The following is a 24,238-nucleotide window of genomic DNA, read 5'->3' as shown; positions in this document are numbered from 1 at the left end:
GTCATTCTCGATATTGATCGACAGAATTACTGACCATCCTGCTTCCCCAACAAATATTGTGCAGTGGAGACGCATCGGGCGGCTTACCGCTCGCCGAACTAAAAGCCATGTGGTGATAAGAGCAATGTTGAAAGAGGACCGTCTCATTAATCGCGCACTGTCCCACAGGGCGTCGGTAACCAATGACCGTCCTAATTCCTTTCAGATCTGCAGTTATGTATTTCGCACTACAAATTACACTGTTCGCCTTTCGCAGACACATCACGACACTATCACATATAACAAGTGTTCTTTCGCAACAATATTGCACTTTGCCGTTAGGACATCGACACCAGGTAAAAACGCTTCACAAAAGCAAAACTACACCTCAACCATTCTAACAAAAATCTTCCCACCCATCGCTTTGTAAAGAAAGTCAATTTTCACTGCCAACCGTTCCTGCCGCAATATCAGTGAGGCTTCCTTCAAGGGTCCCACCGGATCCTGCCGCGATCCTGCGCCACAATAACAGCCGGCACTGGCCTGACCTGACCTGTCTCGGACGATGGCGGACTCATTCTGAACCGGGACGAGACAGTCCAACCACCGGACACCCGTTTCGTAATTAACACGACAGGCCCCGGTAGCTATGAAGTCGTAACGCCTCGTAGGCTAAGTCCACACCGAAACAAGTCGCATACCACGCCTTGAGCTGATAGTTCCTAGACGAGGAGATTCCCGCGACAATACGCAAGAGACACAACCGACCGCGGCACCACTCGTACCGGCCACCTCAGACTATTTCATCTGGAGCAGCATGGCAGCCGGCTGCTCGAGGAAGGCTTTCATCACGTTGGAGAATCTGGCCATGGTGGCGCCGTCGATGACCCGGTGGTCAGCCGACCAGGAGACCTGCATCACGTGCGCGGCCACCACCGAGCCGTCGGCCGCGAAGCGCGGCAGCTTCTGGATCCTGCCGATGGCGCCGATCGCCACCTCGGGCGGCACGATGACCGGCTTGGCGTACGTGCCGCCGATGGCACCGATGTTGGAGAGTGAGAAGGTGCCGCCGGCCAGGTCGGCGGCCGTCAGCTGGCCCCGCGCACCCAAAGCCTGCAGCCGGTTCAGCTCCTGCGCCACCTCCAGCACCGTCAGGTTCTGCACCTGCTTCACGTTGGGCACCACCAGGCCGTTGGGCGTGTCCATGGCGATCCCGATGTTGTGGCTGGCCTTGTAAGTGATGTTCTCGCAGGCGGCGTCCACGGAAGCGTTCAGCACCGGGTACTGCAGCAGAGCCATCGAGCACGCCTTGATGATGACCGGCATGTAGGAAAACTTGACGCCGAACGCCTCTGCGCTCTTCTTCAGCGCCGGCCGCAGGTTCACCAGCGTCGTCATCTCGATCTCGTCACAGTAGCCAAAGTGCGGCACAGTCATTGACAGCTTCATGGCCTTCACCATGGCCTTGGTGAAGCCGGAGACGGGTGCCGTCTTGTCCTCTGCCAACAGTACTGTCTGGGCGCGAGGCGCGACGGTCTCAACCGGGGCCTTGGGCGCCTCCTTTGGCACCTCCTGCACGGCCGGCTTCTTCGGGGCTGCGGGCGCCGTCTCCTTGGGCGGCTTACCCTTCTCCTTCTCCTGAACGTAGCGGAGGACGTCCTCCTTGAGGATGCGGCCGTCCTTGCCGGTGCCGCGCACCTCGCCGAGCACCACGTTGTTCTCCATGGCGATGCGCCGAACGGCCGGTGTGGTGAGGACCTTGGTCGGCGTCGGTAGCACGTAGTGCTCGCCGCCCACCACCGCGATAGCGTCCCGCTCCTGGACCTCGTCCTCCGAGTCGGACGAGCCCGGCTCCGACTCGATGTCCACCAGCGGCTGGCCGACGCGCGCCATGTCGTCCACCGAGTAGTACAGCTTGCGCACCACGCCGTCGTAGCGGCTGGTGATCGTCACGGAAGCCTTGTCACTCTGCACCTCGCACAGACTGTCGAACTGGCTGACCGAGTCGCCCTCCTTCACGTACCACTCCTTGATCACCACCTCCACGATACCCTCGCCAATGTCCGAGAGCAGGAACGGCACCACCTTGCCCGCGCGGCGGTCGCCGGTGTGAAGACGTCGCACGGCCAGCGCGGGAGCCGCCCCCGGGCGGCGGCACACCCGCCGGCTGTGCTCATCGCAGAGCGGTGATGGCAGCGGCGCCGAACAGAGTCGAGCCGAGGAGCTCCGCGAGAGCGCCCTTCCTGCCAGCTGCAGGCTGTGTGTGGGCTGCAGCCGCCTGGACAGATGCGTGAGTAGCAGTGCCATTCTTGGCAACTGGACACTGTGAATTAATACCGTGTTAGATAAGTACCATGACATATAGCTCTCAGAATGACACAGATGTGAAATTCTAAAACATTTAATCAAATATATGTTTAAGTCTAGTTTTCCAATTCCACAGCATCTGGTCTGTTTTGAACCCAGTTCTAGACATGAAATAAAGGAGAAGGCTGGTACCTATTTAACCTTCACAAAATCATGTCTGGTAATATCACATTCAGCTAGGTCTTTATGGACCCAGAGTAAGATGTACTCAATGAATGTGTACCTGAACCCTGAAGCAAAATATTAAAATAACTTCATTTCTAAATTATAAAAAGTTTAGCAGCCTCTGGTGCTGTCTAAAGAGATAAAAAGGAAATCAAAACTGAGATGCAGTGGAGCAGTAGGTAGGTCAAGGCATATTAAACCAAAGGCTCTGTAATTAATGTGCATTCCATTGTTATTAATGTGTATTACCATTATTACCTACAAATCTGTGAAGCATAGCATATAATGAGGAGTGTATATTCTGTATTCAGACTGGATACAGGAACAGCATGTTTTCCATAATATTTTTCACAATCACTGTAATCATACCACCTGTGCCAGTCAATACTTGATGATGTATGTACCTACCTAAATATGCCTCTACATTTTCAAAGTGCATGACAAACATTTCACATTTGCTAATTAACTGGCTAATATTTTTCAAGCTTAAAACTGCAGGCTGACAGTCTACAGACAACCTATGACCATGAAAAATAAAATCGTTAATAAGGGCATGCATGCCATATTCATATTAGACAAAGAAGCTGGATTATCATTATTGCTGGTGAAAAAACCAGCTTAAAATAAAGCTGATGCTTGATGAATATGACACCTACATCCTGTTGGAAGTAGTATTTATCTTTTATGGCACCATAGCCACGAACAATTGATGGTAAGGCTGAGGCAAGGACTTTGACTTGACTCAGTCTGCCCACTTGGCACTTGCACACTCAATCCATAATCCATATCAATATACTGTTGATCAGGTGAAATACACCAGCTCAGCACTTGGTCAAATATCGTGAGCGAACGTATCACAAGGAATAAAAAGATTGGCATAATCGAGATAAAGTACCCACCTAAGTTGATTCATGTTCTATATTCCATAATTATTCCGTAAAACAATCAGCTTTTGAGGACGTTTGAAAATACTGTATCAGTATTGCAGTTTCCTCAAGCAAAACCTGATGAGCAATTGTCTCTAAGATTTATCTTACCTGCAATAGATGAGTGACTTAAAAAAATACACAAAATATGATTATTTTCCTAATCCGTCCAAATAACCGGAAGCATTACACAGTTCACAGTTCACACTCAACCACTACTGAACTCTATAATGTGGAATGCGCGAATGCGCATCGGCCGCCAAATGGTGTCCAACGGTGCCGCCATGTTGCGCAGACCAGAAAGCGGCCGCCGCCTGTGCTGGGGAATAGGGAATTCGGGACCTCGATTTACGTTTGCGGTCGCTGCATCCGTTACGCTCAAGCTATGTGGACACGGAACCCGGCATCTTACGCAGAATTGAGTGGAGAACAAGATGAAATCCTAAAAAATCCTCAGCTACAAGGAACTAATACGTTAAACCCTTATAAGTCAATGGGGAAATATGAAAATTGCTATTTTGGCGCCGAGAATGATCTGAAACTATCTCAAGCATATAGAATCATGATTTCATGCACTTTTTGCAAGGTTCTATGCTTCATATTTGCATTGTTGCCCTTGCGTGACGTCATCTGTGACGTCACAAGGGTCACAATTTTTCTTCAATAACTCCCGATCAAATTGAGCTAGCGAGTCGGGAAAGCCACCAATGGACTCAGGAAGACCTGCCGAATCGAATGATATGCGACATGACCTCTTTCGACCAACTTCGTGACCTGAGGGTGCTGACCTGACCTTGACCTGAGGTCAACACCCTAAGTTGACCTGACCCGAACAAAAAGTATATCACTCGATGCGCCTGAGCTAGCTGAACACGATGATGCCAAAATCGCGGCTCTACGGCCATTTTTGGCGAAGCTATTTACCAAAAACCGAACCCGTGCCTTAGATCACTTGACCTGACCTCAGAGGTCACCGGTTGACCTGAGACCCTTACAGCGGGTTCCTACCATTCACTCTGCATTATACTTTGCCGCATACGACCACTTTACCGCTTAATTCTAGTTTAATTAGCGCAGCGGCGTATTTAGAAAATCGCGAAGGGGGGGGCCAAGGGTTTGGAGGGCGCCACCTCACCCAAGGAGGGCGCCATACGGTCGCGAGATAAAAAATCACTCAACGGGGGGGGGGGTTGGGAGGCGTTTTTTACCATGCCACCAGTTTTTTTTTTTGCGTAACCTCGTATAGGTCGTGCTGCATTGATTTTGCATCGTGTGTATTCTTTATACTCCAGGTCACAAAAGGTCAAGTGGTCTTGAAATGCTGCGCCGAAGGCGCGCGAAATTTTTGAAAACAACCTTTTCCTCCGCTTTTTAGGCACGCCTTTTATACGATCACTGTTCAAAGCTCCTCTCGCTCTTTTACCAAATTTGAAGGTATAAAAAATACCTAAGGTTTGGTCGGGCCGCTGCCACACAAACTGTATAGAAAGCTTGGCTCATGGGTGTCGATGTATAAAAGTTTATTGGCGGTGGCATATCTACGCACCAGATCACCGTATCGGATTGATACCGGAGCGCGAGATGCGTAAACATCATCCAAATTACCTCAGACCAGCCTTCATAGCCTTCTCACAGGTGCATACAGTGTACCCACATAACCAGTTTCAATCACCGAAACTTCAGATGCCTGCTGTTGCGGCCGAACCTGTTGACAATACTTAATCTTAATACATATAGATGCCATGATGCACGTAAAGTAGGATCAATCCGTTAAGACCAAAGACGTGTTTTATGCATCGTAGAGCGTAGATAGTTTTGGTAGGTATAGGTACTTCATTCATTGTGCTGAATGCACGTTCATTTGTGGCAGTTTTCACAGGCAAGACATCAACTATGTGCAATAGAACGACTAAGTTGAAGAACATGCCAAAGGAGTAAATAAATGATAGGAGGGCAGCGATCAACGGATGTTGCCAATAGGTAGAAGGGCTGCGATCCACAGGAGGGCGCTAATAGGTAGAAGAGCCCCGATCAACATCCCGAGTTTCGACAGTAGGGCACCGATAGGTAGGAAGTTGGCGAGCAGCAGGAGGGCGCCAATGGATAAAAGGGCAGCGATCAACAGGAGGGCACCAATAGGTAGGAGGGCCCCGATCAACAATCAACAGGAGGGCGCCACCAGGTAAGAGGGTGGCGAGGAACAGGAGAGCACCAATAGGAGGGTGGCGATCAACAAGAGGTCGTCAATAGGTGGGAGGGCGGTCATCAACTGCAAGTCGCCAATGAGCGGAAGGGTGACGATTAAAATGGGGGTGGCAATGGTGAGGAGGGCGCCTTTGCTCAAGAGGATGACACGAACAGGACGGCGTCTGTGCGGAGGGCGCTGGTCAACAGGAAGGTGCCAGTAGATAGGAGGGCGGTGATCAACAGGAGGGTGCCAGTGGTTAGGAGGGCGGCGATCAACACGAGGGCGCCAATAGGAGAAGGGCCCCGATTAGCATTCAACAGGAAGGACTAGGGAACCAATAGGTAGGAGGGCGGCACTGAACAAGAGGGTGCCAAAAGGGAGAAAGGCGGCCTTCAAAATTTCACATGAGGGCGCAATAGGTAGAAGAGCGCCAATAATTATGAGGACGCCGATCAGCAGAAGGGCGGCAATGTGTAGCAGGGTGGCGACCTACAGGAGGGCGCCTTCGGGTGAGAGGGCGCTTATTTACAGGACAGCGGCTTACATAGGCGACCACCGTTACGCTTAGAGAGCTACAGCCTACAAATGTGGTTGGAGGGCGCCCGAGGGAGCCCTCCAACCGTATTTGGAGGGCGTATTTGGAATGGGCGTCCTCCGAGGGCGCCCTCCATCCGTATTTTCCCTGTAAACACATTCGCGATTGGAGGGCGCCCTCCAGTCGCGATTGTTTTTCGATTCGATTATATCACAATTGCATTTGCGATTGGAGGGCGCCTTCGGCGCCCTCCAATCGCAAAGGGCGCCTTCGGCGCCCAAGGGGGGGGCCATGGCCCAGTGGCCCCCCCCCTGCCTACGCCCCTGAATTAGCGGTGCATTAGCGAGGTGGGTTCAATCAACCCCCTCCACCTCGGCCGGGGCAAAGGTAGGTCAGGCGAGTGAATTTGAGGAATTCCGAAGATACGATCGTGTTCCCCACTCAATTCTACGTAAGATGCCGGGTTCCGTATCTACGTAACTTGAACGTAACGGATACGGCGGCCGCAAACGTAAATCGAGGTCCCGAATTCCCTATTCCTCAACACAGGCGGTAGCCGGTTTCTGGTCTGCGCAATATGGCCGCCACCGTTAGACACTACGGCCAATAGGGTTGAAGCGGCATTGCTCCCCTGTGCACTCAACCCACTCAACATCCGACAAAAGAATGTAACTGATGCGCATTGAATGTAACTTTATTGGCTACCATATTCCCTTACAATTTTCCTCTAATTTCCTGCCAAATCAGATTTACATTTGTCAAATAGTTTTTGTCTTGCGGGACCAAAGTCTAGCGATTTTCAATAGTTGTCTTCAGAATTTTATAATAAAATAATGATTTTTTGAAAAATTTGCTTTCTTAAAACTTTTCTCTGACTTTCTTGTTTCAGAAACACTACAATTATCCAAAAATTTATCAAAAAACACCAATAAGACATCTAACAATCCTAAAATTTTACCCCTCAAACTCCGAGATTAATGGTCTTGCGATAAAATTTCACTAAAATTTAAGTTTTTTACTAGTATTAAAATGCGGCAATGCTGCTTGCCGAGAGAGTTGTTTTTTGTTGTGTGTTGTTGGGTCTGTGGGGTGTCGCCGGGATTGAGATGGTTTTACGCTGTGAAAATTCCGGCCCCCATGACTGTAACCATCAATGATATGGCTCAATTGACTCACGTTGAAATCGACATCAACGAAATCCAGCTAAAAGAGGTATGCTTTGTTTTATCGTGCCTAAATGAATTGCGACGATCGTGGCGTATTTTTCTCACGGATGCTTATGTGCTTTCTGCTACCTTGAAAAGCTAATATCTGTCATAAATCGCAATCAATTTGATAAAATTTTACCCTGCTTAGGCCTGATTTATTTTCCTTATTGATGTTGGTACACAATTTGAAATCAGTGCATAGGAACAAATCAGGTTGTCTGGTTTGCATATTTCGGCCATCAGTATTTTTAATTGTTTGTGTTTTGTTTTCATATAGGTAGGTACATAGGCGCGGGAGCCGGGGGGGCAGTGGGGGCAGCTTGCCCCCCCAACTCTGGGGCCGTGGGGGCGGTGCCCCCACAGCTTTGAGACGGAATACCACACGTTTTTTGCAAATGTTTTCTTTTTTTGTTGAAAAAGCCGAGGGGTGAAAAATAAATGGCCTAAAACCGGTGAGAAAACTAGATTTGGGGGTACCCTAGGTTAATCTCTATTATGGTGTGCCCCCCCAGTCGGAAAGTAGTTCCCGCGCCCCTGGGTAGGTACTTCTCTTGGTAGTTAGTCGTTAAGCAGAGGACTGTTCGCAGGCACTGTAAACTGCTGAGTGTGGTGTGTGCAGCAGGCGTAGGGGAAGGGGATTGGGGTAAAATTACTGAAAGAGTACGTTCCACTTTTCAGACATAAATTTTGCACATTCTTACACTATTTGACAACCTGAATCCAGATATGATACTTACACTCAGGAGGTCGAAATGTATAATGTGATATGACTTTTATGGGGACATTCCTGATTGTACTCTTTCTGTAATAATACCGGGGATGGGTAGGTGGTATGATGCCAGACAGGCACAGCTGCTCGTGGTGGCTGGTCCGGACTGACCACAGCGGCTGCTGTCAGCTGTGTGCAGTGACGGAAGGATGACGTAGGGAGGCAGTGGGCTGAGCTTAGAGCCTGTGTGCGGCTACCGCTCACAGGTCCCATGAACAGCCGTTAGGTATGTCATACTCCTGTGTGTGGGCCAGAAAGAAGCGGTATCAGCTGCACCATTAAAATGACTGCCAGTATTGTCATATTCAAATATGTCACACTTCTGTCAATGTGAATGACAAAATGATTTAGATAAGAAAATCATGGAAATGGGGTTTGAAAGGAAAGAAAGTAGGGAGCAAAGACAGCTAAGAAATACTTGAAGCTACTATGAATTAGAATATTTATTTAAATCATAGAAGAGAAGAACAAATTAAGTGACATTGACAAATATATCGATAAATAGGATCCAGAAAATGGGCTTAAGAAGTAGATGCCTACCAGTTATAGATGCTTACCAGTAGATGTGATAAGGGACAAGTGAGCATAGGTTCACAATGGATGCTTCCCTTTCATAATAGGTATTTGTCATAATTGTGTATGAAAGAGTTTACATTTTTTTTTTTACTACTGTTTCTGCCTATTCCACACATTCACAGCTCTGGATGAAAAGGAAAACATAAACCAGAGTAAGTCAGTAAAACAAAATTAAGTTATGCAAAACAAGCAAACAACATATAGGAGGACAAGCAACTGATGACAACACCCCAGCAGTGGTCACTCTGTTTAGAGCAAGGACGAAGGTGGCATACTAATGAGAATACATTATGTCAACTATATGGAGAGGAAGATGAAACATTGAGTACTTTTAATGGAATGTAAGACTAAGAGCCTTATGGATGTAAGAACCAATATCAAACTGCTGCAGCAACCTTACATAAAAAGCAAGCAAGAGATAATTGTATGACTCCCCTTTCATTCAACATGAGTGGGAAAAGGATGTAGAAGAGAAAAGAAGAATCTGTATTGTCTGTGGATAATCCAGAAGATGTCTGGCTGGACCATGAAGAAAGGTTGTGAGACATGCAGTTTCCATCCTCACTTTTTCCCAGTATTTCTATAAGCCAATAGGGTACCCATGGGGGTTACAGGACAATTTGGCGAACTGCATTTTGCCGAATGCTTATTCGCCGAATGTCAATATGTCGAATGCATTTTGCCGACGTGTCTTTTTGCCGACGTGTCAAAAGGGCGAAGGGCTAAAAGTCGAAATGCAATTTGCCGACATGCCTTTTTGCCGACGTGCAATAAGTCGAAAATGTCAATTTGCCGAAATGTCAATTTGCCGAAAAGTCAATTAGTCGAAATGTCAATTTGCCGAAATGTTAATTTGCCGAAATGCTAATTAGTCGAAATGTAAATTTGCCGAAATGTCAATTTGCCGAAAAGTCAATTAGTCGAAATGTCAATTCACCGAAATGCTAATTTGCCGAAATGCTAATAAGTCGAAATGTCAATTTACCGAAAAGTCAAGTAGTCGAAATGTCAATTTGCCGAAATGCCAATGAGCCGAAATAACCTAGCCTAACCTAGCCTAACCTAACCTAACCTGACCCTTAAGTATTAACTTTAGGACCGACTCGCTTTTCAAAGGTAAAGAAACCCACTTACATGTCACCAAAGTATGAGAAAAACATAACCAAACCTTACCTAACCTGACCTACTGATTTTTGCCTACCCGTGGATAAGGAAGAAGATACTCACATGAATAGATTGCAGACAATGATAAGTCAATTATTTTTAGGTTAAGTGGTTGTGCATCAGGCTTCAGGCCTTCGGCCAGATGCCAGATAAACAACAATTTAACCCTCACTGGACCTATTGGTTTTCTAAATACCCGCCGGCCGAGGTGGTAATTGCTGAAAGGCGATTTGCCGAATGTCATTTTGCCGAATGCATTTCGCCGAAAGTCATTTTGCCGATGTGCTTTTTGCCGACGTGTCAAAAAGTCGAAATGCCATTTGCCGACATGCCTTTTTGCCGAAATGCCTATTTGCCGAAATGCTTATTAGTTGTTTCGTCCCTGGTGGAGCTGGCGCGTCGCAGAAAAACGAGCGTGTGCGCCGTTACGAGACGCAGAGATTGATACCCGATTTTAAGGTCCTACGTCAACCGGTGACCTCTGAGGTCAGGTCAAGTGCCCCAAGGTACGGTTCAGTTTTTGGCGAATAACTTCGCCACAAAGGGCCGCAGGGCCGCGATTTTGGCAGCATCGTGTTTGCCTTGCTTAGACGCGTCAAATGATATAATTTTTGTTTGGGTCAGGTCAACTTAGGGTGTTGACCTCAGGTCACGGTCAGGTCAGCACCCCCAGGTCATGAAGTTGGTGGAAAGAGGTCATGTCGCAATCATTCGATTTGGCAGGTCTTCCTGAGTCCATTGGTGGCTTTCCCGACTCGCTAGCTCAATTTGATCGGGAGTTATTGACGAAAAACTAATATGACCTTGATGACGTCATAAATGACGTCACGCAAGGTCAACATTGCAAAAGTTACGCATCTAACCTTGCAAGGAAGGCGTCAAATCACGATTCTATGCGCTTGAGATAGTTAGAGGTCGTTCCCGGCGCCAGAATAGCAGTTTTCATTTTTCTTCTTGACTTATAATGGTGAAGTCACGAAAATGACCTGACCTCAAATAAACTTTAGGAAAATCTGAGATATACAAGCTATGAGACTCGTTATGGATATTGGTCCTGCATGTTTCATTTCACTGTGAATGCTCCTCTGGCCGTGAGGGCGTTGTGAAGTTGCGACACCTGAAGACCGTGCAGAGGTTCACTTATGACGTCATAGGTCGGTGACCTGACCTGACTCGAAAATGCGGTTGGTGGAAAAAGATCCGGCTTAAATCAAAGGTCAGCTATGCCAAGTTTCAGCTCTCTATCGCCAGAGTGGTGTTCGGAGCTATCGCGAAAAAAAAAAACCTATGGGGGTGCGGCACCCACACACTCCCCTCGGCCGGCGAGGGCTAACCTAAAAATATTTGACTTACCTTTGCCTGTAATCTCTCCTAAGGCATTTCCTTCGCCACTGCACTGCTTCGCCACGAGTAATTTGATGTTTATTTCCACATGGTATTGGTGCTTTTAAACTTGCTTGTGCCATGAATAATTATTAGTTATGAAATCAGGCGGTCAAAGGATACCTACCTATCATGTGATTTGCTTCTTACTTGGGGATTGCACCAAAAGTAAATTGGTGATCGGTCCTAAGTAAATAAACACCACCTAACCTAACCTAACCTAACCTAAGTTTGCAGATTGACATTTCGGCAAAGTTATATTTCACCTAATTGACATTTCGGCAAACTGCCAATTCGGCAGATTGACATTTCGGCAAATTTACATTTTGGCAAATTGACATTTCGGCAAATTGACATTTCGGCAAATTGACATTTCGGCAAATTGACATTTCGGCAAATTGACATTTCGGCAAATTGACATTTCGGCAAATTGACATTTCGGCTAATTTACATTTCGGCTAATTTACATTTCGGCAAATTGACATTTCGACTAATCGACATTTCGGCAAATCGCATTTCGGCAAATTTACATTTCGACTAATGAGCATTTCGGCAAATTGGCATTTCGGCAAAAAGGCATGTCGGCAAATGGCATTTCGACTTTTAGCATTTCGACTTTTTGACACGTCGGCAAAAAGCACATCGGCAAAATGACATTCGGCGAAATGCATTCGGCAAAATGACATTCGGTAAATCGCCTTTCGGCAATTTGTCCGGACACCCCCATTGGGGAGCCATTGCAAACTAAGGCCATTCCCCTAAGATTCCTAGCTTCTGCATCTGCACTCTGCAGAGCAGAGTGCAGATGCAGATTAAACCATCAAAGGATCAAATCCCACTGGCATCGAGGAGACACAGAGAGGGAATAGCCAATTCCTAAACTCAGTGTCAAGATTGCAGTTTGAATTATCACTGGCAGAATATGATGACACTCACGGACATGTGCATGAATCGGAGGAAATGGATCTGGGATCCAATCTCATAGTCTACTATTCAGATCTGGGACCATAGATCCAGCTTTCTGATTTGTGGAGAGATCCATGAGGATCATAGATCTTAACTATTTTTTTTTTCTAGAAATCCAGTGAGCTCATAGAGCCTTACTTTATTTTTGACCATACAATTCCTCAAAGAACACTTGTTGTAATTCACAATAGTTCTGTTTTAGGGACTTCATGTGATAGCACATCACAGTCGATAGTTTATGATAGTTGTTACTTGTTGATGTGGAGCCACCAGGCTGGAAACATGGTTTAATCTCACATATAGGGTCGAACGACTCCCCCTCGGTTTTTCGCGAATGCCGTCGCGTAATACCTCGAGCGAAACACTGGGAATGTGTTCAGGTCAGCAATATGGATCAATTGGTATGCAGCATGACCTTTTCTGTTCTGGTTTATGTTCTGGTTGACTAGAACAGAAAAGGCCATGCTGCATACCAATTGATCCATATTGTTGACCTTGGCTAAAGGTCAGATTTTTGTGAAGTGAAGTATTCTTACATTGCCCTTTTGCATACACTATGGTGTATGTGTCCAGTGAGCTTAAAGGCATGATTTATTGACTGGTATGCAAGTCAATAACAGGCACATTATAGTTGGGCTTCCTTCAAGAATATTCACAGGCTGTAAACGCAGAATGATATTGTTTGTAATTTCAAAGTATACTCACTGGATGGTTTATGCTGGAGTAAACATCATTCCAGACCAGAGATATTCATTGAAGTGCCCCATCAAAGAGAGGCATCAGTGACGATTCTGGTTACAGTCACATATTGGCTATTGCGAATGCTACTGCCCACTGCCCAGCGCTCAGTTACCAGCCGATGTAGGCCGCACTCGATGTCGGCCAATGGCGTTCGGTAACCGCAGCCCAGCCCCGCCGACATCGAACGTCATTGGCCGGACGACGTAGAAGCTTCGTCGTCCGGGAGACATCGAACCTAGCCAGACACATCCCTGACAGTCACCCGGACTAATTTTCGGGTTTGCATGCGTCCTCCACTTCTAAGCACGCGTCTGGCCGGCGAGGGAGCACTAGTCATTATCACTGAATTCCTACTAAGTGAATCGCTTCTGACCCCGCACCCTTCATCGCCAGGGCGTGGGTCGCGGTGCGTTCGGCGTGGTAAAGAAGGGCTTCTGGCGGGGCCGCGACGTGGCCGTGAAAAAGGTCGAGACTGAGCAGGAGAAGCGCGCCTTCCTGAACGAGCTGCACCAGCTGCAGAGAGTGAGCCACCCCAACATTGTCGAGCTGATCGGCGCCTGCACAAAGCCCGACTATGTGTGCCTGGTCATGGAGTATGCCGAGGGAGGCTCCCTCTACAGCGGTGAGTGGCCGGCGGGGGGGGGGGGGGCGGGGGGCTGCACGGTGTCTTATGTCCGGTAGATTTGCCCACTACCCGCGGAACGTTCTGTGAATGTGCTGTTAATGAAACCGATCGTCCGTTCATGCGACTTTTTGTAATCGTTATGTACGAGGTTGGATTTTCGGCAAAGAGATAAATTTGTCAGGATGCTGTCATATCTCATTCTCATAGAAAGGCAGCAGTCTGCCTATGTGAGCCGTCATCAGCTGGCCTTGACGTTGTGTCTCGTTTCGCCCGCAGTGCTGCACTCGGATCCTAAGCCAACTTACAACGCTGGCCACGCCATCTGGTGGTGTCTGCAGTGCGCGGAGGGTGTCCAGTACCTCCACGAGATGCGGCTCGTGCACAGGTCAGCGGGGAGTGGATAGGAGTGGGCAGCTGCCTCGGAGCATTTATGTCTCAAACCTCAAAATGCTTTCTTATTAGATTTTTTTTCATATGTTGTATGATTTTGTAGCTATCAAATAACTGATACTGAGCAATGAGTATCTAGTGTCAATCTGTTTCAGCTCCTGTGTGGTCCCAATCTAGTGACTTCAGTCCAATTATTGATTATGATGGGATCCACAGTCGTGGATCTTGGTTCTTGGGCAGCGAGCTACCTCACCACTACCAGGGCTATCAGGTGTGTGTGACCCCAGCGGCTCGAATTTCACTGGCCCTGGCCGCCCTAGCTCCCCAACCCTTCCCGTTCCATCCCACACCGCCTGTCTCGTATGTTCTGTTATCACTCTCCCGTTCGTCTAACTTATTAATAAGTATGCACTGACACCGCTCCATCCGGCTCCGACAGAGACCTGAAGCCCCCGAACCTGTTGCTGCTCGACTACGGCCGCAAGCTGAAGATCTGCGACTTTGGCACGCTCTGTGACGTCAAGACGCACATGACCAACAGTCGCGGCAGCGCCGCCTGGATGGCGCCGGAGGTGTTCGAAGGTGGGTCCGACGGCTGGGATGAGGGGACACTAGTCACTCCATTAGCTTTGGTTGTCTTTAGTCCCGGAGTCTGTGCCGTCGAATGAAGGATAGAACAGGGCTGAGGACTCCTCGGCTGGGCATCCGAAGCAGTCGCTCACCGCATTGTCTTCTTCTCGCATCTGCTATCAAGTGGTTCCGTAACTTGACCTAATGCTTTTTATCGGTGAGTTGTGCATTTTAAAACTTGTTTGTGCTCGAATTTCTGGTTTTAACAGTTTCTGTCGTATTTCTGACGACGCCGCCTGTCACGCCCGCAGGTAACAACTACACTGAGAAGTGTGACGTGTTCAGTTTCGGCATCATCCTGTGGGAGGTGCTGGCGCGCCGGCAGCCGTTCCAGCACATCGGCGGCCACGCGTTCCGCATCATGTGGGCCGTGCACAGCGGCAAGCGGCCGCACCTGATCCAGGGCTGTCCAGAGGTGCTCGACTGCCTGATGCGCCGCTGCTGGGAGAAGGACGCCGTCCTGCGGCCCTACATGTCCGAGGTGGTGCAGATTCTCAGCACCATCCGACCGCTGTTCCCCGGCGGCGACGAGCGGCTCCGCTACCCGTCCAACAGCTCCTCGGAGCCCATGGGACTCGGCTACGGCATGGAGAACGAGACGGGCGAGCTGGGAGAGCCGTGCGAGCCGCTGCAGCGGCCGGCCGGCGCCGGTGTGGCCTACCACCAGCCGCTCAACATGGAGCCGATCGCCGAGCGCACGGAGGAGGGTCTGAGTGGCAGCAGCGAGCGGCGCCGATCGGTACCGGCCTCGCCGCAGCCGCCGGCGCGGCCGCGGCCCGACTCGCTGCTGCCGCGGCCGGCCGCCAGCCTGGAGGAGGACCCGTACCAGGTGCCGCCGCTGCCGCGCCTGCCGCCGGCGGCGCCGTACCGCCTCAGCCCGACGGCGGCGGCGCCCTACCTGGTGGGCCACCGGGGCGGCGCGCCGCACCGGCCCTCGCCCACCAGCATCCCCGAGGAGCCGGGTGGCGTGCTGCCGCCGGCGCCGGCCGCCGGTGTGCCCTCGCCCACGGCGGCCGCGCTGCCCGGCCAGCTGGGCGGCGACGAGCGCAGCAAGCGCCACTCGGCCGACCTCAGTCAGCTGGAGCGGGCGGGCGCGCGGCCCGGGCTCGCCGGTCCGCCCGACGACACCACCCACCTCACACACGAACAAAAGAAGGCGCTCGGTGAGTGGTCCGGCGGCCGACTGACGGTGGTCACCGCCCGGGAACGGGAGAGGGTGGAAGGGTTTCATATGTGGGACAGGTTCTTTGCTGTTGAGTTTGTTCAACCTTTTTTTAAGGCGCTGAAGGTCCACTTGGCAATGTAACTGAAGGCTATTTGTTGTCAATATAGGCAAAACACTATTCGTAGAGTTGCGTTTTGCTATTGAAAAACAAATCTGAGTTCCCTGACAATTTTGCAAAAGTTCCCTAAGATCATAACCGAAGTTTTGTTGTCATTAGTTAAAACACTATTCTTTAGAATTGTGTTTTTCTATTGAAAAACAAATCTGAGTTCCCTGACAATTTGGCAAAAGCTGAGATCAGTACAACTTGTATGGTAATTAGCACGCTGGTACGCTGGTGTGTATTGTGTAAGCGCTTGTGATGTGAATTGTCTTGCTGATGTCTATTACTGGGTTACTTTTAACGTTCTTATGTAATTTATTTGTCACATTTCAAGTCGCATAACACATTCAGACTGTTGGTACTACGATATTTACAAAGTTGACCTCTGTCTTAGCGGGTTGCTCGGCTGGTACGGCCCGCAGTAGGTGTGTACCGCCCTCTGCGGCACTGGTCTCAGAGGCTCCCCTGTGTCGGCAGGCCACCGAAGGACGGCTTCGTACGGCTCCTCGTCGGGCAGTGTGACGGCCGCCGAGACGACGGGCGTGTCGGCGCCGAGCACTCCGGTGGGCGCCCAGTCTGTGCCGACCGACCTGCACCGTCTTCCGCAGCGTCAGGGCAGCGCGCCGCCGGCCGTCAGCGCCTCAGGTACCGTCCGCACCCGCGCCCCACTGCGGTGAACAGACACACTCGGAGGCACAGACTATCTGACCGCGGGAGGCAGAGGCACAGACTATCTGACCGCGGGAGGCAGAGGCGCAGACTGTCTGACCGCGGCACACAGACACACATAGGCGCAGCCTATCTGACCGCGGGATACAGAGGCACAGACTATCTGACCGCGGGAAGCAGTGGCACAGAGGCGCAGACTGACCGCGGCACACAGAAACAAAGTGTGCCCGCTGGGCACAGACTCACACTGAGGCAGAGATTGACGCCGATACAGACACCGAGGTTCAGACTGTATGAACTCGGAGCGCAGTATGTACCGAAGCACAGAATCCTTTCTTAGGGAGCGGTACTAGCCGTTATTTTGATTTCAGCCTATATTGGTTAAGGTAAACAGCTATTCTTGCACTCCTAGAATGCTTAAAGCCGCACTTTCGTCGCCACTCTAGGCGTGAGCCGAAGTGTTCGCCGTAAATCGCCTGACCAGTCATCCTCGTTTTTTGGACATCAAGCGCGACTGTGCCGTTTGGTGCTGCCACCTATGGAATGGATAGCGGCACTTGTAGTCCTAGTCCTCCTTCTAGATGGCACTATTCCTCGAGAGTCCAGACGACTCCCGAACCGACGTGCTTGTATATTTGTGGCTGTCTTGTCCCCCAGTCCGGCCCTATAACAGCGGGAGGGTAAAGTCTATCGCTGTGCGGTCCTTTGTTAAAGACCGCAGGTTATTGGTGGATTCTGGACCGCAATGGCTAGCTGAGGTTTTCAACGGCGATGATGATTCTCCCAATACCTATATAATTGACGTGATATCTTGGCGTCTCAAATGGGCCAGGCTATTGTGTGGCATCATGTAAATTCCGTCCCATCATTCACTTCACCATCGCAGGCTTCCCATCACACGTTGACTGTTGCGTAGTTCGCATCCGTCCTCGTCGTGGGTCGGTCCAACGCGGCCCTCATAATGAACCCGCGCCTAATCTCAGTTCAGGACGGCTGGTGGCCGTCCCTGTCCAATATATCCGTTGCATGTGTCGCGTGTGACCCAGTTTCCGGTAATGCTGGCGGCCACCGTGTGTGCCTTATCGCCATGGCGTGGCTTGCTGCGCCGACAGGGATGATCGCTCTTGGTTGCTGTTTCCGGATATTTTATGGTCACGCAAGTATTTCTCGACTCGCAAATTCGTCATGCTGATTGCGTAGCAGGCATCCGGGCAGTCAGAGTGTTGTGCCTATTTTAATTTATATAGTCTGTGCCCTGTGGCAAGGGTAAGCTAGTAAGACAGGGGCCCACCAGTAGTCCAATTATTTGGCCGCTGGCAAGCAGTAATGCATTCTTATAGTAGCCGTTGTTCGGTGTTTGTGTCTCTATTTTGGGATCGCGCTGATTGTTGTGTCACAGGCTGGCTCTGGTTCCTACCATCCCTGCCAGCTGTGCATTGCTGATGAAACTGCCAGTGCTTTTAGTGGGCATCCTTACTGCGTTCAAACTTCAAGTGCACAGTTAATTTTAACTGTGCTCTCTTCTTGCTGTGTGTGTTCTGTGCTAACTGTGTGTGTAACTGTGCTGTGTTCTTGCTCTCTTTCAGTTCCGTTGCCTTCAGCTAATACTCATAGCAAACATTTGCTTCAAGGAGCAGGATACAGGATGCAATATGCATAATTCGTAATAAGTGCATAATTTTCCCGTATGAAGAAACTCTTAAAGGGAATGTAAGGTTTAACGGTCGCCTATCATCTCGTCTCCCGTTCCATGACCCGCGTTAGTGTGCTCGGGAGGAGTCTGTCCCTCCGCTGGGCCGTTGTGCTGGGTCGGAGCGGCTCCCCAAATCTGCCCCCGGCCCGCGGCGCCGCTGGGTCGGCCGCTGACGAGCCAGGCCTGCTCGGCTCCGCTGGAGCGCTGGCAGCGCGCCCAGCGGCGTTAGTCAGAGGTCCCGGCGCTGAGTCAGCCGCCAGCCGCCAGTGGCGCTGTATCATACACACACGGCAGCGCCGACCGGGCCGCGGCGCACCGACCTCCCACGGGGCACGTTCCGCCGCCCGGGGTGACCGCGGGGTCGGCCCGCAGCGCCGCACCGCCGCGGGGTGGGGTGGAGGCTGAGCTGTGGCTGGTAACGATGCAGTGAGATGAAACCCGCGCGGCCCCCGCCGGCGGTGCGACGTTGGCTCGCTGTCGCCGCCCGTCTTTTACTGCGCTCTGTCGTTCTGAGCGGTCGGTGACCCGGCCGCGGCGGGCTGGTGGTCCCCAGAGTCGCCACGGACCGCGCCGATCGGCGTCCAGCAGCGGACAGCTGTTTACTGGCACCTCTGGGTCCGCCACGGCCGGCGCCGCCAACAATAACCGCCGAGCGAGCCGTGATCGCCGGCCCACGGCGCCGTCCCTCGGATGGGGTAGTCGCCGTCTGATAGGTGGGCACACTCCCCAGGTGCCCGCCGGCCCAGGTGACACACTGACAGGCCGTCCGCGGCAGGCGCGAACCTGAGCGTGCTGGCAGTTATTTCCAGGGCGGCTGAGTCAGGCTCGCCGGGCGTTCGGCGGTCCGGCACGCGTCCAGCGCGACCGCCGAGTCGGGCGAAGGGACCGGGGAGTACGGAGGGCACCTGGGTTCCACAGCACGGGCGGAGGGCACGGCAGAGTGCGAAGGGCGGATAATATATGTAGTCGGCTCCGTGGTTGGACGGTACGTTTGTAACTTGTAGGGCACCGGGGCTGAACGTTGCGGTCGGAGGGCGCTCTTGGCTGCGCGGCACGGGCGTGTGGCGCCCTAGATGAGGTGGTGCGGATGAAGATTGAAGGGCCTTATGGGGTCGACGGTACAGGTGCAGGGGGCCCTGGATTGGACGATACGGTCGTAGGGCGCCCCTAGCTGGACGGCACGACCTGGAGCGCCGGCCATACGCTGTCCAGTAGGCCGCTTCTGGAACCAGGCCTGTGGCATCTCCAGCCGTTCTGTCCAGAACGTACTGGTGCCCTGACGGACCGCCTGGCACACGGTCACCGTCTCCGAGCTGCAGCAATCGCCGAGCGGCCGGGCCAACTGTCAAGGCGGGATCCTCTCCAGCCAGCGGATATGGCGGCCGGATCGTTACGGCGGACCACCCGCTCGGTGGTAGGGGAAGGGTGGAACCATCGGCTGGGTGTGACGGACCGAATCACTGCCGCAGTCTGCCGGGCGGAACCTCCGGCTGATACTGGAATTCGCCAGAGGGCAGAAGGTCCGTAATGTTGCCGATTTACGCATGGGTTGTGCACGCGGCAAATTTGGAGATTTGTACCTCGGCGGACGTGGTGGCATCGTATCTCGGAGCTGAAGCTGAAGTTTTTAGCAGCCAATGCTCCATTTTTCTTCTTCACGACATGGAATATCAGAGATTGGACTGGGCTCTTTACAGTAATGGATAATTTCATTGACTTCTTTTTCAAGATAAGAGCTATTAGAGTAAGATCTGCGGACCTTCAGTGGCACTTGTTTTCGGTTACACCATGTGTGAGCGCGCGCGCATGTGTGTCAGCGACTCAGCGGACACTGCTGTTTGCCGGTGTGTGGGCGCGGCTCTGTTTTGTCGGTGTGTTTGTGTATTGTGCCGCGGCGTCGGCGGTATTACCTTCGACCGGACGTGGCTGCGGCTGTTAGCGGAGCGGTGACGCCGCCGCCTCCCTGCCCGTCTGATCCGCTCACCATTCGAGCCTGTAAATACGCCTCCAGTGACGTCCCAACGAGCCTTGTACACAGCGCCAGTGACGTCATCTCCGGCTGAGATCAGACCCGGTGACGTCAGCGGGACGTCTCAAGTGGTTTGTGATTTGTGCCGAAAAATATACCCGCGCTTCAGAAGTCGGTGTGATGTTACACCGCTTCCAGAGTTGTGAAGAGTTCAACCTGACAGCTGGCCGACTTTATACTGTGAGCCGTCTGTAGTTCCGGCCAACGCGTTTTGATATCGGCAACGGATCATTTAGCTACATTTTGAGGCTAATGTATTCCCTGTCAACGCCCGGATACATATTCAGAGCTGGTGGATCGTTGTGACGTTTGTGCAGCGCCTGTGACGTCATCGTGACGCCACGTCACCGAAAGGTCAGCGGTTCCGTGTCACGCTACTATCGATTTCGCCATCAGCGGATCGAGACAAATGAGCCTCGGGTGGTGGGTCCGCTGCCGACTATCGGTCGCTCAAAGCTATCCGTCGGCGGAACCATCGAGACGATGAAAATGTCCGATTTGTCTTCTGGGGTCCAAACAGAAACAGCCCCGCTGATTAAAGTCCGACCGTGTGCCAAAACAAAGCCATGCGGGTGCCATTGTAATATTTTCGGCTGACGCATCGGTCGTATAGGGGGCAATATTGTGTTTGGCCCGCGGTCAGGTAAGCCTGTATGACGCCGTTCTCGTGGTTATGAGTCCGCTCCAGAAATTCCGCGCACCTCACCTGATGGGGCTGCTACCGACGCAGTACCACGCGTCTTCTGCGTCGGATAATCGAACGACCCTGAGTCGGCACTGGAGTCTTTTCGGCTCTAGATAGGTACTACTGTAGTGATCAGTCAGCGGCAATGGCGGCCGTCTGCCATATTTTGTCCGTGGTGAGCGGATTGATTAAGGTGTGTGCCTGTTTGTTTCCACTGTAGTTGAGTTGGCGTGGGTGCCCGGTCCGAGATCCGAGTCGAGCCAAGCAGCTGCGACCCGCCGCCGCTTTCGACGGCCGCTGTCGGCGGCGGCGGAGGGCAGGAGTGGGAGGCAGAGTGGGAGCGGCGGGAGAGTGAGAGACAGAGGGCCGTGGTTCGTCTCTGAATCAGCCGTGCCGCCGCGCTGGCAGGTGGACGCGCCGAGAGACGGGCCGGCGCCAGCGGCTTGTCACAGCGCCGCGTGCCTTATATTTCAGCAGCGGAAATAGGCGGCGGGCGCGTCTGTGCCGCGGCCGCCCGCGCCGGACCACTTCCGCGGCCCTCTGATGTCCAGCCCGCCCTCCGGGAACGCCCGACTGGCCCGTGACCGAGAATGCCCGTCAAGGCTCGCTGGGAGCCGGTGCGCGGCCCGGGCCTAAATCCGGACAGAGGACCGGACAAACGCTGCTGGGAGAACTTAGAACAGGAGCATGTCTGTCCGATTCCGAGCATTGCTGAAGGAGGATTTCCCAGAAAGCTTCCAAGATGAGGCACAAGCGCGTTTGCCTGACAGCATACCAAGCTTAAAGCAGAGCTGCCATCAACAACAAAACACATCAAGCTCTACTCTTATGTTTGTATGATTAATTTTGATACATCGAGCTGTTGTAGGTACTTACCTAGCAACATCCTACGCCGCTGGCAAATTCGCTCAAAGCGCTTGGCGTGGTCCAGAGAAGTTGCGAAATAGAGGGGGCCTGAAAAAGATTTACGAAGTCTCTTGGCAGCGTCTTAAGCGTTGTTTGTGAATTTTGCTCATCTCTCATTGTGATCGCGGACGTGTTGAAGTTGGCATTTTCAGCTTGAACATGTCTGTCCCACTTCATCAAGCTGAAGGCACAGTAGTTCGCTCTGCAAGCGCCAGTGAGTCATTGTAGCACCTTATCAACCCTCACGATGTTTTGGTGCTAATTTTAGGCAGCATCGCAGGTGCACTGGATGCTGCCAGCTGCGAGAACCGTCGGTGAGCTGGCGTCGCGACGCGCCGTGTCGCCGTCCATGTACGAGGTACGAGGCGTTTCCGGCGTGGCTATCAAAGCACCGTCGAGCGGCCGTCTGGTCGACGGGTTACACCGCTCGGCGCCGACAGGGACGACGGACAGCCGGCTCGGGCTGTCGGCGCGTCTGTCCACCCGCCGGACAGCCAGCCCGGCCCCGTGATCACCTAGTCCAGCACCCTGCCAATGGCCGTTTTATTCGGTTCAGCTTCGGGCGCCGCGTCGCAGGGTCCAGCAGGCTGAGAGGAATAACACGAAGATGGTAATGGCCGGTGTCTGTGCAGCTGCTTTGGTCACGATGCCTTCTTCGGGAGACACGCATGAGACTGTCATCCGTCTAAAAGTCATTTTTGCCTGCTTTTCTGCTCTTTGACGGACATTCTAGGTGTCTCGAGTGTCCGGCAGACGCGTGTGTCCCTTTCCGAGCCTCGCTGTCTCTTTCGCCAGCCAGAAGATACTTATTCACTGGGGTATGGTACCCTTTGCGTCTGTGCCAGTATCCTCCTGACGTCGTGTCTCCCATCTGGGCCGTCCGGAGCTCCCTTTTAGCCCACACCTGTCTGTGATGTATCCCTGTGTCGGAACTCACTGTCCCCTGACCTAGCGGGCGCTCCCCGCCGGCTGTTCCCGTCTGTCTGCCGTCGGTCCTGGCGCCGGGAGAGAGACGTGTCCTGTTCCCCTGCTCCTGTCTCAGGACGTGTCCTGGCGGGCGGACTGTCTGTGGCGGGCGGCCAGCGCTAACTCGGACCGAATTACACGGATCTCTACTGTAGCCCAGTCTGGTGGGTCAAATCAAAATGGTCCAGACTGACGGGTCAAATGGTACAGGCTGTACCGGGTCAAATGTCTGTACCATTGCATACTATACCCTACCTGCCTCTCAGCCCGAACTGAACGGTATGCAGTGAGGGTTAACTGGTGGGGTACCTACACCTCAGCTCAGATTGCGCACAGGTGTGGAGCTGCCCATCCGGCTCGCCTCCCAGCTGGATGTCGGGGGCGGATCTTCCGTTCAGTTTAGGCCGCAGTCGGCAGACTCAAATATTTGCGTGGGCCGCCCCGATCGGGCGCCCGGCGCCGCGCCGCCCCCCTCCCTCGGTGTAGCTGCCGCCACGGGATCGGGCCCGAGCCTTGTGTCCAGGTGATCGAACCAGTCTTTCATTTCACCGTGGACGCACCGTTTCGCCAAAATATTTTTTGAAAAAAGTCGCTGTTGTCATGTTTTATGATTCTTTACTAGCTAGTGTTCCTGTAATTGCCTAGTTTTGTTCCATGTTATTTTTTCATGCCCGCAATTGATTGATCGATTCAGAACAACCTTCTAAAGCCTCATCGATCAGTGGAGTTGTTGTTCGATGTTTCGTACGATAAAACGCCCCGATATCTGTCCGCTTTCGTCGTGGTCGGTGATTTCTTACTTCAATCAATCTATTCTGTCGCTGTAATGGTCACGAATTCCAGCACAATCGAGGTCGAGCGAGCTTATTTGCAGGCTTCTTTTCGCAATGCTCTCAGAAACCTCAAACTCGACTTTCGGCGTGTGAGGTGTGATGATCCCTGACCGGAGATATTAAAGTCCACCATCTCTTTCTTTGGCAGTGCAAAGACATCGATCATGACGAACAAAGGCCCGTTCACCACACAGCAGCTGAGCGACCCCTTGACCATTGACCACGTGACCGCGGCGATCCCTGGCGGCGTTCCCTCAGCCGGTACCACGTGGTCGCTGTCCGGGCCGTTCCGCTCATTGAGAGCGGTCGGTCGTTGGGCGGTGACGCACCCCTGTTCGGGGAAGAAGCCCGAGGTAACCGAGCGTGGATTGTGCGACCGGCGTGGGTCTGTCGGAGAGGCTGAGTCAGCCTCCCAACGGACGGACGATGCGTGCTCAGACATGTGGAGGCGGGGTTCGGCGGGCCGAAACGTTCCCAATCGGGAGCTGTTCACCTGTCTATGGGGTCGTAACTGAGC

The 24,238-nt window shown here is 52.1% G+C and overlaps 2 protein-coding genes across 3 annotated transcripts in view; one reads left to right on the top strand and one right to left on the bottom strand.

Annotated features, from left to right (window-relative positions):
• Positions 1 to 195: 195 nt before the first annotated feature.
• On the bottom strand, positions 196 to 3,686 carry LOC122378281 (lipoamide acyltransferase component of branched-chain alpha-keto acid dehydrogenase complex, mitochondrial-like). 2 transcript variants are annotated; one of them, XM_043359152.1, is made up of 2 exons: positions 3,549 to 3,686; positions 196 to 2,302 (listed from the first exon to the last, which is right to left on the bottom strand). In XM_043359152.1, the coding sequence occupies exon 2, from the start codon at positions 2,284 to 2,286 to the stop codon at positions 778 to 780; it is 1,509 nt and encodes a 502-aa protein (XP_043215087.1). In that variant the 5' UTR covers positions 2,287 to 2,302; positions 3,549 to 3,686; the 3' UTR covers positions 196 to 777. The 2 variants fall into 2 exon arrangements, with proteins under 2 accessions (XP_043215087.1, XP_043215088.1); XM_043359153.1 differs by having other exon boundaries at positions 3,411 to 3,637.
• Positions 3,687 to 7,212: 3,526 nt separating this feature from the next.
• Positions 7,213 to 24,238, top strand: part of LOC122378280 (mitogen-activated protein kinase kinase kinase 7-like) — a 28,487-nt gene continuing 11,461 nt past the window's right edge. The window contains exons 1-6 of the mRNA XM_043359151.1: positions 7,213 to 7,372; positions 13,361 to 13,589; positions 13,869 to 13,977; positions 14,422 to 14,564; positions 14,864 to 15,775; positions 16,418 to 16,585. Coding sequence (XP_043215086.1) covers positions 7,298 to 7,372; positions 13,361 to 13,589; positions 13,869 to 13,977; positions 14,422 to 14,564; positions 14,864 to 15,775; positions 16,418 to 16,585 — 1,636 coding nt within the window. The 5' untranslated portion in view covers positions 7,213 to 7,297. The remainder of the gene's footprint in view (positions 7,373 to 13,360; positions 13,590 to 13,868; positions 13,978 to 14,421; positions 14,565 to 14,863; positions 15,776 to 16,417; positions 16,586 to 24,238) is intronic.

The sequence above is a fragment of the Amphibalanus amphitrite genome, unplaced genomic scaffold (assembly GCF_019059575.1).
Source record: "Amphibalanus amphitrite isolate SeventyFive unplaced genomic scaffold, NRLGWU_Aamphi_draft 000057F_arrow, whole genome shotgun sequence".
In the NCBI taxonomy this organism is placed as follows: Eukaryota; Metazoa; Arthropoda; class Thecostraca; order Balanomorpha; family Balanidae; genus Amphibalanus; species Amphibalanus amphitrite.
The sequence above is the reverse complement of the archived record's forward strand: the minus strand, read 5'-3'. Positions and strand labels throughout refer to the sequence as shown.